General features: G+C 37.3%; 2 protein-coding genes across 2 annotated transcripts; both read left to right on the top strand.

Moving 5' to 3' along the window:
- Positions 1-8,364: 8,364 nt before the first annotated feature.
- Positions 8,365-10,233, top strand: LOC136783785 (uncharacterized). Its single transcript, XM_066744056.1, has 3 exons — positions 8,365-9,268; positions 9,322-9,770; positions 9,844-10,233. The coding sequence occupies exons 1-3, from the start codon at positions 8,365-8,367 to the stop codon at positions 10,231-10,233; spliced, it is 1,743 nt and encodes a 580-aa protein (XP_066600153.1).
- A 1,647-nt stretch (positions 10,234-11,880) lies between these two features.
- LOC136783786 (uncharacterized) lies at positions 11,881-13,014 on the top strand. The gene is made up of 2 exons (XM_066744057.1): positions 11,881-12,420; positions 12,847-13,014. Exons 1-2 carry the CDS (start codon positions 11,881-11,883, stop codon positions 13,012-13,014), a joined length of 708 nt encoding a protein of 235 aa, XP_066600154.1.
- Positions 13,015-13,221: the final 207 nt, after the last annotated feature.

Genomic DNA, 13,221 nt, shown 5'->3' on the forward strand with positions numbered 1-13,221 from the left:
GTAGTCATTTCTCAAAAACTTGTTTATATCTAAACTTATTTTCTTTGCTCTTTTAGGTCCAGTAAATATTAATAGATTTGGCTGTCAGTATTTGGTCTCCATAACTGTCCTGCATTATAAATGGAGACTAGTAAAGCTGATGAACTGCAACCAAGTGGTGAATAAAAATGAGGCCAGGCTATTTGTAATGCTGCTGCTTCGAATCTGGAATCTCCATGCAGAAACGAAATTGGAAAGATTAAGAAAAGATTTGTTATTCAGGTATTATTTAACAATGATCTAAATGCATCAATATGGCTATTACTGGTAGTCATTTCTCAAACTTGTTTATATCTAAACTTATTTTCTTTGCTCTTTTAGGTCCAGTAAATATTAATAGATTTGGCTGTCAGTATTTGGTCTCCATAACTGTCCTGCATTATAAATGGAGATGAAAGAAAATCTTATATATAGAAAGTAGGGTACAGGATAATGAATTAATCTTTCAAAATATTTTTCTTTTCTTTATTTAGATTACGTTTATATATTATATTGTGAATTATAAAAGATTTATTCCAATGGATTCAAGAGCAATAAACCTTTTTCTGACGATTTTAATTAGCTTCTTACTTTTTCTCCTTTTTATGTTTAAACGTCGTCATTTGTCATGAATCCCACAGATAAATCTATATTTTTACTTTCCTATGGGTAATTCTACTTTGCATATGTATTTGCATCCATGCTCAAAATAATTATAATCATAGTAAATGAATGTATTTATTGTGTTCGGGAAGTAAAGCTTTGCAGATTATGGTAAAATGTATTAGTTTATTGAAATATTATTAATTGATAAATGAAATTATTGCTATTTTATAAGGTATTAACTATATGTGGTTTTAATAAAATAAAATGCATTTTATATAAAGATTATTTCAATTTTATTTATTATAAATAATCGTAGTTTATTAGTATATATTATTAAATTGTTTTTACAAATAATATTAATTAAAAGAGACTATCCATTCAGGGAATATCAATCATTTATTTCAAATTGAAAAGTGTAAGAGAAAGAGGATAAGTTTACTTAAATTTGTAAATGAAATAAAAATTAAAATGAATATAAAAATTTTTCATTAATTTAATACTGTTAATATATAACTTTCTATTTCGCGTCGTTTTCATCGCTTTGTTTATCAATATTTTTGCTGGAATCGTGTATTTTTCTTCTTCCTTTGAATGCAAGTGCTCTATCGTTCAGAAAAAAGAGGGGCGGATGTAAACATTGCGCTATTGTTATGATTGCTGCACATAGGAGATTCACAAGTTATTTCGATTTCGTGCGGCTAACATCGCGAATCCTTTTTTTAAATTATGGCTCCCAATATTAGTGAGGTTCTGCGAAGGAGAATAATAGGCCATTACGATAATGGCAAAAAACCTTGAGAAATTGCAGCGTTTTTGGATGTCAGTGAGCAGTGCGTAAGGCACTGGATCAAAAAGCATCGAGTTGGTGGTGATCATGCTTTGGTGGACCACAGGAGGAGAAATGCTCACCCAGTTTCCACCACTGCCCAGCAGGATGAGGATCTGGTTAATTACGTAAGGGAAAATCCATTTGGTACAGTAGACGACGCAATAGACATGACCGATTTTCCTAGATCTAATACGACCGCAAGACGCAGACTGAACGCGACGGGTATTTGTTGCTATCGTCCGGCAAGAAAAATTACATTGACTAATTCGCACCGCGAACAAAGAATTGGCTTCGCGCTACAATGTCAGACGACCACTGTTGAGGACTGGGCTACAACAATTTTTACCGACGAGAAAGTTTTCAGGTCTAATGTAGACACCAGGTACCATGTGTGGCGTCCGAAGGATACACGTTTTGATTCACAATATGTGGTTCAAAATGATAAATCTGGAAGAATCACATGTGGTGTCTGGGGATGGGTTTCGGGTCATGTTATGGGTGAATTGGTGGAAATTCCACCACGCATGTCTTCTGCAGACTACACTGCAATTTTGGAAGATGTTTTACTTCCAAGTGTTCGAGCAGTGTATTCTGCAGAAGACATGCCCATAATTCGGCTCGTGCAGGATAATTCCGGCGTGCACACTTCCCAGGAAACTCGTGCATGGTTCGAAGCTCATCCTGAAATCGAATTGGTCCAATGGCCCGCGAAAAGTCCAGACCTCAACATAATCGAAAACGTTTGGGCGCGAATGACCAATCTTTGGGTTGCACCGCGTAACCGGTCGAGAGCAGCAATACTAGATAACGCACAGACAGTTTGGGAAAACTTACGCGACGAACCGCAATTTTTGACGAACTTAGTAGAATCAATGCCACAAAGACTAGACCAAGTACTGCAACGAAACGGTTACTGGACAGATTACTAACAGACCATACAATAACACGACAATTAGACACTTACTAGACAAGGCACACGGGCGAACGAAAATTTGAGCGCGTCTACGTCATTACCAAATGGAATTTCCTGATCGTAATTAACTAGATCTTGCCTGGAAATGGAACTTCGGATGGTAAGTTGTTGTACTTTTCTGGAGCAGCTCCACAAATCTGATCATCCAGGTTTTAACAATGGGTTTGTTTTTTTGCCCTGCACTGCTGCATTAGTTCAATGAGTTAGAGTGAGAAAACAAATATGTTTATCTTATTTCAATTAATTGCACTAGTTCAATAGTGCAGGGGAAAAAACAGACCTAATGCTATAAGCATACTGAGAGGAATTCCTGTATATGATGTGTATGATGGTTATTCAATGAATGAATTCACTGCCCATTTTAAACAATGGCAAATGGATCTTAATTTTAAATTTGATAACGAAGCATATGCAATATATAGAAATTTAGAAGTTTTAATGAAACTGGTTTCAGGGGATGAAGCTATTTTATGGGAGCCTGCTAAGTATACAGAAGCTTGATTGAACTTTTGGCGCAAAACTTATTTACTCTGTACTCTGTTGCAAACTTCATGAACTTTCTAATCATGCTAAGAAAGTAGCAGAGAAATGACAGGCAAGCAGCTGCTAGCAGATATCGTTTCCCTTACACTGATGAAAAGCAATATTTACCTCAGGTCATAGAAAAGATACAAAACATGAATGAGAATGAGCGGTTTTGCAGCTCATTTGATAAAGTTAGCAAACAACTTCAAGAATCCCTTCTACTATAGTATGGCACTCCATTAATGAGCCGTCACTCATTACGGCAAGGTGGTGCTACTTCGATACATTGTGAAATGCAAGGCAAAGCAAAATTAAAGATTCTTTTGCAATCACTGCCAATGAGATATGAATTTAGAATATATAAAATAATAGATACTGTCAAGGAAAATAACATATATGAATCATGTTGGTAAGTAATTTAATTTGATTTTTTATACTGACAGTTAACAGATATTTAAGAAACTTGTATTAACTACTATATAGTATTTGCAAGACCCAAGGAATTTGGTGCATTAAACGAGGACAAATGGGAATTGTTCTTACTTATTTGGCATAGAGAGAGCAAGATAATGGATTTGTTACTTATATCGCTGATCCATTCTTGAAACGTTATGCTGATAATGGCGAATTGGAATGCCATTAATTACTCGAGAATTTAGGATCCTGTGTGTTGGCTATTGAAAGACTTACATTGTTAGGTTGGTGAATATTATACTTATAATTAGTATAACAAATGACGCAAATGAAGTATATTTTGTATTGATTTATAAAACTTATTTAATTGCAGGTAAATATTGTAAATATCATCAATAGTATGAAAACGGAGAGATCAAGGATGCAGCGAGTTTGTTGGTCAACCTTTGGTTTCTAATTTAACACCTACATAGTAAGATATTTATATATAACTGATGTTGTTGAACAATTTGTATATCGAATACGAATACTAATAAGCTTTACGTTTCGTTTTCCTAGTTTCTTGCCGATTTTCTTTTGATTGACGAAATATCATTAATCGAGGCAGAAGACGTTCTTCTTTCGTCCAACGATAGTTTTCAGCTTTACGCTGCATATTGCTATATGGTAATCATTGAAATAAAATTCGAGGAGAAGACAGATATTTTTAGATTAATGGCAACTAGAAATTTGGCGCAAGCATTAAACCTGGAAGGATATCAAGAACAGTATAAAATCATTCCTGAGTATGTTCAAATAGATATATTTGTTTTTTAACATGACTCCATTCGCGAGCCTTAATAAATTTATAAACACTGTTAACTGTACTTATAAAAGGAATATATCATGTGCCTTCGCGTATAAAGTATATATACCTATTGCAATACATCTTTTATAATTCACAATATAATATATAAACGTAATCTAAATAAAGAAAAGAAAAATATTTTGAAAGATTAATTCATTATCCTGTACCCTACTTTCTATATATAAGATTTTCTTTCATCTCCATTTATAATCTAGGACAGTTATTCAAAGCAAATACTAACAGCCAAATCTATTAATATTTACTGGACCTACAACAGCAAAGAAAATAAGTTTAGATATAAACAAGTTTGAGAAATGACTACCAGTAATAGCCATATTGATGCATTTAGATCATTGTTAAATAATACCTGAATAACAAATCTTTTCTTAATCTTTCCAATTTCGTTTCTGCATGGAGATTCCAGATTCGAAGCAGCAGCATTACAAATAGCCTGGCCTCATTTTTATTCGCCACTTGGTTGCAGTTCATCACCATTACTAGTCACCATTTATAATGCAGGACAGTTATCGAGACCAAATACTGACAGCCAAATCTATTAATATTTACTGGACCTAAAACAGCAAAGAAAATAAGTTTAGATATAAAGAAGTTTGAGAAATAACTACCAGTAATAGCCATATTGATGCATTTAGATCATTCTTAAATATTACCTGAATAACAAATCTTTTTTTAATATTTCCATTTGGTTTCTGCATGGAGATTCCCAATTTGAACCAGCAGAATTGACACATAGCCTGGCCTCATTTTTATTCACCAATTGGATGCAGCTCATCAGCCTTATTAGAACATTTGACCTGCGAAACATAAGGGAAACCACAAAGGATCATGTTTGAATACATTTTATATATGGTTATCAGTAATATTACTTATCTAAGAAAACCGGTTGGCTTATTATAGATGTGGAGAGCATGCTGCGTGATCTGAAACTGTGTTCCATTCCTTAACGTTGCTTAATTCCTCTGGTTGAAATCATTATGACGTATGCACTTTACTCCTGGTAGGACCTTCCATAGAACCTTTACGCCTAGGAAAAAGAGACATTATAATTAGCAGTAATTTTACCAATTAACTATACAGGATAATAAATACACTAAGATCTGCATATTATTTAAAAAATTATAATAATATTTTTTATGATGTATTTCTTATTTAAATTCATGAATCTATTTGTTTCATACATTTATATATTAAGTTAATTTTGACAAGAATTAACTTAATATATATCCTTAATACGTAATGTAAGTTTTTAGAAGTATAAAAAATTTGTATACCTGTTTTTTTCGATAATCCAGAAAAGTCATTAAAAATTTTATAACTTCACTATAACTGGTTAACATTTTCCAACAAATTAAAACTCTTTAACAATTTATACTAACACTCGTTTGATTAAAAATCCGCGCTGCCAAACTGACATTTCTGCACTTTTCACACTCTCACAAGACTCACAGATAGGTCCAGTGGTATAGACTCACCAAAAAATCACCCAGTGGCGTAGAATTATTTTAGACAAAGACGCAGATAGAAATCTATGAGTTAGAGAGAGAAGAGCAATGGCGACGTCCGAGATAGGAAAATAAGAAACGAAGGCCTGGAGAAACCAGGTTGAACGCGGTATAAGGCTCTCTCTTTCTCTTTAAGGCATTTAAACAAGGATAGCCTATCATACACATCCTATACTCTTTCCAGTCACTCAGTCCAGGCGGGGAAAAATCCATGGGGAAGTATGGTTCCTAAACGCATCAAAAAAATCTTGCAGGCCATTAGTGGCGGTCATTGTACCAGATGTACCGCTAAATACCATTTTACACAAGATTTGGTCCCCTTATCTACCCGATTAGACATATATATATATATATATATATACAGGGTGTAACGAAACGACCGCCTTTTCTCGTAACTGGAGGTTCGGGGTGACCATCCAAATGCACGTGTAAAATTTTGTTCGAATCGTTCAAGGGGTTTAAAAGTTATTTCCATTTAAAACTCACCCTTTTTCTGTCCTTTTCGAACGACTTTAACTGTGCATAATAAAGTGGAGAAAGTGAAAAAACAATTGACGAACACCCCACTAGAATGTAAAAATTATCGATCTCGCGCGATAATACATTTGCTATTTATTTAATTAATTTGGCTATTAGATTAATTTTAAAAATAGCAAAATCCTTTTCATTACAATTCCAAATCAATTCAATACAAGTATCATTGACTGAATTGATGGAAAGAGGGAGAAGATAGAATGAAAAGGAAAGTATCAAAAGCTAAGATGTCACGCGACTGCACTGATAATTTAATAGGAAACACATCAAGGCATTTTCTTTCTACAAACGAAGGTAAAAAGAATGATTTAAAATCAATTCATTGATGACAGAAAAAATTAAACTTACCCATTTAACGTTCTCCAAGTTCCTTTACACCGAAGTTTTTGAAAAAGCTTCAAACTGGCTTCTCAATGATTTCCAGAATGTACACTATCATTGATTTTGCATTTAAGAACTCGCGAATTTAAGCAAATTAGGTGTTAACCTACGTTTCTTCAAAACACCGGTTAATTTGACACTTTTTGAACTGTTTGAAGTAGGCTGAAAAGAGAGACACAGAGAGATAGAATAATCAATAATTCGTTTCGACCACTCTTAATCACCCTACTTCAAACAGTTCAAAAGTGTCAAATTCACCAGTGTTTTGAAGAAACGTAGGTTAATACCTAATTTGTTTAAATTCACAAGTGTTTAAATGCAAAATCAGTGATAGTGTGCTTTCTGGAAATCATCGAGGAGCCAGTTTGAAGCTTTTTCAAAAACTTCGATTTAAAGGAACTTGCAGAACATTTAATGGGTGAGTTTAGTTTTCTCCTTCATCAATGTATTGATTTTGAATCATTCCCTTTAGCTTCGTTAGTAGAAAGAGAATGCCCTCATGCATTGTCTATTAAGTTATCATTGCGCTCGCGCGATATCTTAGCTTTTGATACTTTCCTTTACATTGCGTCAACTCGCTCTTTCCATCAAATCAGTCAATGATGCTTGTACTGAATTGAATTGAAATTGTAATGTAAAGGATTTTGTTATTTTTAAAATTAATCTAATAGCCAGATTAAAGAAATAAATAGCAAAAGTATTAACGCACGCGATCGATAATTTTTACATTCTAGCTGGGTGCTCATCAATTGTTTTTCACTTTCTCCACTTTCCATTATGCAGTTAAAGTCGTTCGAAAAGGACTGAAAAAGGGTGATTTTTAAATAGAAATAACTTTTAAACCTCTTGAACGATTCGAACGAAATTTTACACGTACACTCAGTTTGTCACCCCGAACCTCCAGTTACGAGAAAAGGCGGTCGTTTCGTTACACCCTGTATATATCAAACAAATCATCTGGAAGTCATATATTTAAATTTAAGAAGGATATTGTAATAATAATGTAGGGTATATGTATAATAATTTTATTAATTTCGTTTGTTAACAAATTAATGCTATTTTCGTGTATCTTTCTACGCTAAAATAAAAATATTTTCTTAAATTATAAAATTATCTAATGTAGATCTGTTTTACCCTATTCGAAGCTCTGCCATGTTGTTTCGCATCAGTTTCGATAGATGGCGCGAGGGCATAATCATCTGTGGTGACTAAGCCCTAACAGAAATGGCACCACTGCGACTTTGCACCATATCATTGACGCAATTTGGCATCAATGCGATCCGCACCAAATGCAGCGAGACGTGGCAACCCTGTTTTTGAACTCACCCTGCGGATTTTGGAATATTCAAACTCTCTCTCTTCTTGACTCCGGTTTGATAAGGAGTTCTTTTGGCGACAGTTTTAGTTTTTAACTTCTGCAAATACACGGGAGTTAGGATGGTTTTGTAATCCAGTATATTGTTTTATACGGTGATCAATAAAGGCTGGTTAACATTGAAAATAAAGATCTAGCGTTTAATTGTTCTTTTGACCATTTGAGTGAATATAAACCACTACAAATTAACTGGTGACCCCGACGTGATCAGAGGGACCGTTTAACGCACTGGCAGCGGCCATTTTCTTTTTCATCAGAGGAAGGAATAGCTCGACGGATTCATCCTGACAAAAGGTGGAGAATCATCGTCGAGGATTTGAGCTATATTCAACTAATGCGATGAACAGGCTTCTTGCAACGCCTCCCGGGAACCGGAATCTTCAGGAACAGCACGGCAGTTCTGCTTATGACTCAGCCAACTTGATGGATCAACCTGTGGAGGATCAGAGGCTGCCTCAAGCTACAGAGCACAGCCCGGGAATCCTTTCTCGAACTACAGAAAATCAGTATTCCACGGGATTTGAGGTTCACGCCCTGTGGAAACAAAAGCTACCGGCTTTCATGGCCGAAGCGCCGGACATATGGTTTTGCATCATTGAGGCAGAATTTGCGGCAGGTAGAATCACGAGTGATGAGACTAAGTATCTTGCGGTGTTGAGAGCATTAGATGCAAATACGCTGAAGCTTTTAACGGACGTTTTGAGAAGTCCGCCGGAGAAAGGGAAATATGGAAATCTAAAGAACACAATTTTAAACCGACTGAGCGACTCAAGGTCAAAGCAAGTTGACAAGCTCTTACGCAACCTTGCTTTGGGAGACAGGAAACCGTCAATGCTTTTGAGGGAGATGAAAGAGCTCACTAAAGGAGAGATCAGCGAGGAAATTTTGCACCAATTGTGGTTAGAGCGACTGCCGGCCCACATGAGACCCCATTTGTTTCCTTCCACTAACATGAGCTCTGAAGGAATAGCCGAAATGGCCGACAGGTTAATCGAAGCATTCAATACGTCATACATAATGGCAGCTTCCTCGTCCAATGGCCAGCAGAACAGCGATAAAATAGAACAAAAACTAATGGATATGCAGACATTGATACTTACCTGTATGCAGGATATTAAGGACCTGAAGTTACAGAGGCAGCCCTCTGAGTCGCGAGACGTTAACCGCAGTTCCTCACGAAGCCGATCCAGATCAAGAAAAGAGTCTCGGTCCAAGGACATTTGTTATTACCATGAACGTTTCGGTAGACAGGCGAAAAGGTGCGAAGAAAAATGCATGCTTAATGAACTTTACAAGAAACAACAGCAGGGAAACCAATAAGGCTGTCATCCCTAACAACACCTGATGACGGCATCCATTGCTCGGTGGTGAAAGAAAAAAGACTGCACCTACATGACAAAAAGTCAGGATTTAAATACCTGATAGATTCTGAATCTGACGGCTCGATTCTATCAGTGAGCCTAGTCAAGAATAAAGTCAAGAAAAGCGCATTGACGTTTTTTGCCGCTAATTCCTCTCCTATTGCCACATTTGGAACGAAAGAAATGTACATAGATTTAGGATTAAGAAGAGCTTTCCAATGGACTTTCCATATAGCAGACATTCCAATGTCAATCATAGGAGCAGATTTCCTCAGCTACTATAATCTTCTCATTGACCTTCGGAATGACAGACTAATTGATTCGGTCACTGGATTGACTTCGAGGGGAGGTGATGAAAACGCAGCACCACAGCGTTTCCACTCTGCATGCAGCCACCCCATATTTCGACATATTGTCGAAATTCAAAAGTATTACTAAAACAAATAACAAATTTCAGATGAGGGATTTGAACTTTGCACACCGCATTTTGACAAGTGGACCACCAGTTACGCAGAGATTTAGGAAGTTGTTTGGAGAGAAGTCAGCAGCGGGAAAAGCAGAGATACAGCTCCTACTCAACAATGGAATCTTGAGACCATCAAGTAGTCCTTGGTCCAGCCCGATTCACATGGTTTTGAAAAAGGATGGAACCTACAGATTGTGTGGTGACTACAGAAAACTGAATTCCGTCACTGTGCCGGACATGTATCCGCCGCCACTCATGCAGGACGTATTCTCCACACTTCATGGGAAAAGAATCTTCTCAACTATTGATCTTGAGAAAGCTTACCACCACATACCAATGCATCCAGACGATATCATAAAGACTGCCATCACTACTCCTTAGGGCCTTTTTGAGTACCTGACAATGCCTTTTGGCTTGAAAAATGCCACCCAAACCTTTCAACGCTTCATTAACCACATATTCAGGGACATGGATTTCACTTTTGCATATGTGGATGACATACTAGTCATGTCTAACAGCGACGAACAACACAAGGCACATTTAAAAACGGGTTTTGAACGACTACAAGCAAACGATTTAACAGTTAACCTAAACAACTGCATTTTTGGCAAAAATAAAATTGACTTTTTAGGTTATACACTCAGTGACAAGGGTTACTCACCAAACTCGGATCAGATTGATCGAATTATCAATTTCCCAAAGCCTCGAATAATCATGGAGCTCAGAAGATTCCTTGGGATGATGAATTTTTATCGCAAATCCATTCCACATGCAGCAGAATTGCAATCTCCACTCAACAAGCTTCTGACAACCTTTAAAAGAAAAGACAAAACTTCAATACCATGGGATGTTCAGACCGAAGAAGCGTTTTACCAATGTAAGGAAGCACTTTCAGCAGTCACACTTTTACATTATCCTGCACATCAAGTTCCGTTATGTTTAAAATCCGATGCATCGACCACAGCAATTGGAGCAGTTTTAGAGCAGTTTGAAGAAGACGTTTGGCACCCGATTGGTTTCTTTTCAAGGAAGCTGAGCAGCACAGAGCAAAGATACCCCACTTTCGACAGGGAACTCCTAGCAATATTTGCAGCCATAAAGCATTTTGAATACCTGCTTGAAGGAAGACATTTCACAATTAAAACGGATCACAAACCTCTCACACATGCCTTCAATCAGAAAACACATCAACTTTCCGACAGACAAGCTCGTCAATTGGAGTACATCTCCCAATTTACCACGGAAATTACCTACCTGAAAGGCAGTGATAATGTGGTCGCCGACACAATGTCTCGCATAAACACAATTCAAATGCCTACCACGCTAAACCCAGCAACCATTCAGGAAGAGCAGGCAAAGGACCAGCAACTGCAGGAGATTTTAAAAACAAGGACATCACTGGTGTTGCAGAAACTCTCGTTAGAACCAAACGTGGATGTATATTGTCAGATATCAGACAATAGAGTAAAACCATATATCCCAGCAACTCTACGGAGAGCAGCATTCCAAGTAGTCCACGAACCAGCACATCCCAGTATTCGCAGCACCTCAAGAACTCTGAGAGAAAAATACACATGGCCTGAAATTAGAAAAGATACTGTAAGATGGTCACGTGAGTGTATTCCCTGCCAAAGAGCAAAGATACACAGACACAATAAAGTATTGCCAAACCACATAGAGTTCCCTGGTAATCGTTTCAGCCACATCCATTTAGACATAATAATGCTGCCAAATATCAGAGGTTACCAATTTTGTCTAACAATAATTGACAGATTCTCTAGATGGCCAGAAGCAATCCCATTAATGGACATATCGGCTGAAACTGTCACTCAAGCACTGTTTACACATTGGATATCACGTTTCGGAACTCCAATCACTATCACGTCAGATCAGGGAACACAGTTTGAGTCCGCTTTATTTCACTCACTTTCACAAACAATTGGTGCCAAGAAAATCAGAACCACCGCCTACCATCCTCAATCAAACGGCCTGGTAGAACGGTAGCATAGGACCCTCAAGACAGCTTTAATGTGCTCAGCAAAACCTTGGATGGACTCACTCCCAGTCGTTTTACTTGGACTTCGCACCGCCTTCAAAGAAGATTTACAGGCAACCCCTACAGAGATGTTATACGGGACCTCACTTAGAATCCCTGGAGACTTTTTCCTGACCACGGAGCAGCAAGCAGATCCTCGAATGTTCATAGACAAGCATAGGGAGCTGATGCAGGCACTACGCCCAACACCCACAGCACATCACAACCAAGCCAAGATGTTTATATTGAAGGACCTCCAGACTTGTTCACACGTTTTCATCAGAGCTGACCACACAAGGCGACCACTGGAACCTCCATACATGGGACCCTACAAAATAATCAACAGACTTTCAGACAGAGTATACCAGATTCAAATAGATGGAAAATCAAAAAACATCTCAATAGAAAGAATAAAACCCGCTTATGTAAATAAAACTGATGACGATGATGACCAGGAACCTGTAGAGGCAGTTCAGCAACCAATACATAAATGGCAAAGTAACGTAGATCCGCCTAAACACACGTACAAAAAGGTTAGTTTTAAGACTTCCAAATAGAAGTCTTTTTCCAGGGGGGGGGGGGGGGAGTAGCTGTGGTGACTAAGCCCTAACAGAATTGGCATCACTGCGACTTTGCACCATATCATTGACGCAATTTGGCATCAATGCGATCCGCACCAAATGCAGCGAGACGTGGCAACCCTGTTTTTGAACTCACCCTGCGGATTTTGGAATATTCAAACTCTCTCTCTTCCTGACTCCGGTTTGATAAGGAGTTCTTTTGGCGACAGTTTTAGTTTTTAACTTCTGCAAATACACGGGAGTTAGGATGGTTTTGTAATCCAGTATATTGTTTTATACGGTGATCAATAAAGGCTGGTTAACACTGAAAATAAAGATCTAGCGTTTAATTGTTCTTTTGACCATTTGAGTGAATATAAACCACTACACATCTGGAAGCTAAACGAAACGATGGGATCGAAGCGCCGCCTACCGGCAAGGATTGCGTCGGGACACGGCATGAGCAATCTCGGTAGTGGCTATTTTGCCCGAAAAATTTCTAGGTCAAAATGGCGGTGGCGCATGGCCATCTACAATAAATGTGAATATGACTTTTTATTCGAATAAGGCACACCCTAGCGTTGAAAAGTGTAATTAAAGTTAACACAGAGGAATGAGGAAAATTATTATATTTATTTTCGGAAGTTTTGACATTTACCTGAAAGGTTATTGCCGGCAAAGAAATTAGTATTAAGAATAAACTACAGAAGTAATCATTGTAATGTAATTATACGCAAGTTATCAGGAACAAATATCAGATAAGTATTGTGTATG

This window comes from Prorops nasuta, unplaced genomic scaffold (genome assembly GCF_024137725.1).
Source record: "Prorops nasuta isolate Cenicafe-Biocafe unplaced genomic scaffold, Cenicafe_Pnas_1.2 PNAS00035, whole genome shotgun sequence".
NCBI classification, from domain to species: Eukaryota; Metazoa; Arthropoda; class Insecta; order Hymenoptera; family Bethylidae; genus Prorops; species Prorops nasuta.

Bases quoted from the DNA above. Each gene is read 5' to 3' on its own strand.
- LOC136783785 (XM_066744056.1), top strand. From the start codon at position 8,365: ATGAACAGGCTTCTTGCAACGCCTCCCGGGAACCGGAATCTTCAGGAA. The intron at 9,269-9,321 runs GTAGACAGGCGA...GAACTTTACAAG, and splicing joins TTATTACCATGAACGTTTCG to AAACAACAGCAGGGAAACCA. The intron at 9,771-9,843 runs GCATGCAGCCAC...AACAAATTTCAG, and splicing joins CACCACAGCGTTTCCACTCT to ATGAGGGATTTGAACTTTGC.
- LOC136783786 (XM_066744057.1), top strand. From the start codon at position 11,881: ATGTGCTCAGCAAAACCTTGGATGGACTCACTCCCAGTCGTTTTACTT. The intron at 12,421-12,846 runs GTTAGTTTTAAG...CACATCTGGAAG, and splicing joins CTAAACACACGTACAAAAAG to CTAAACGAAACGATGGGATC.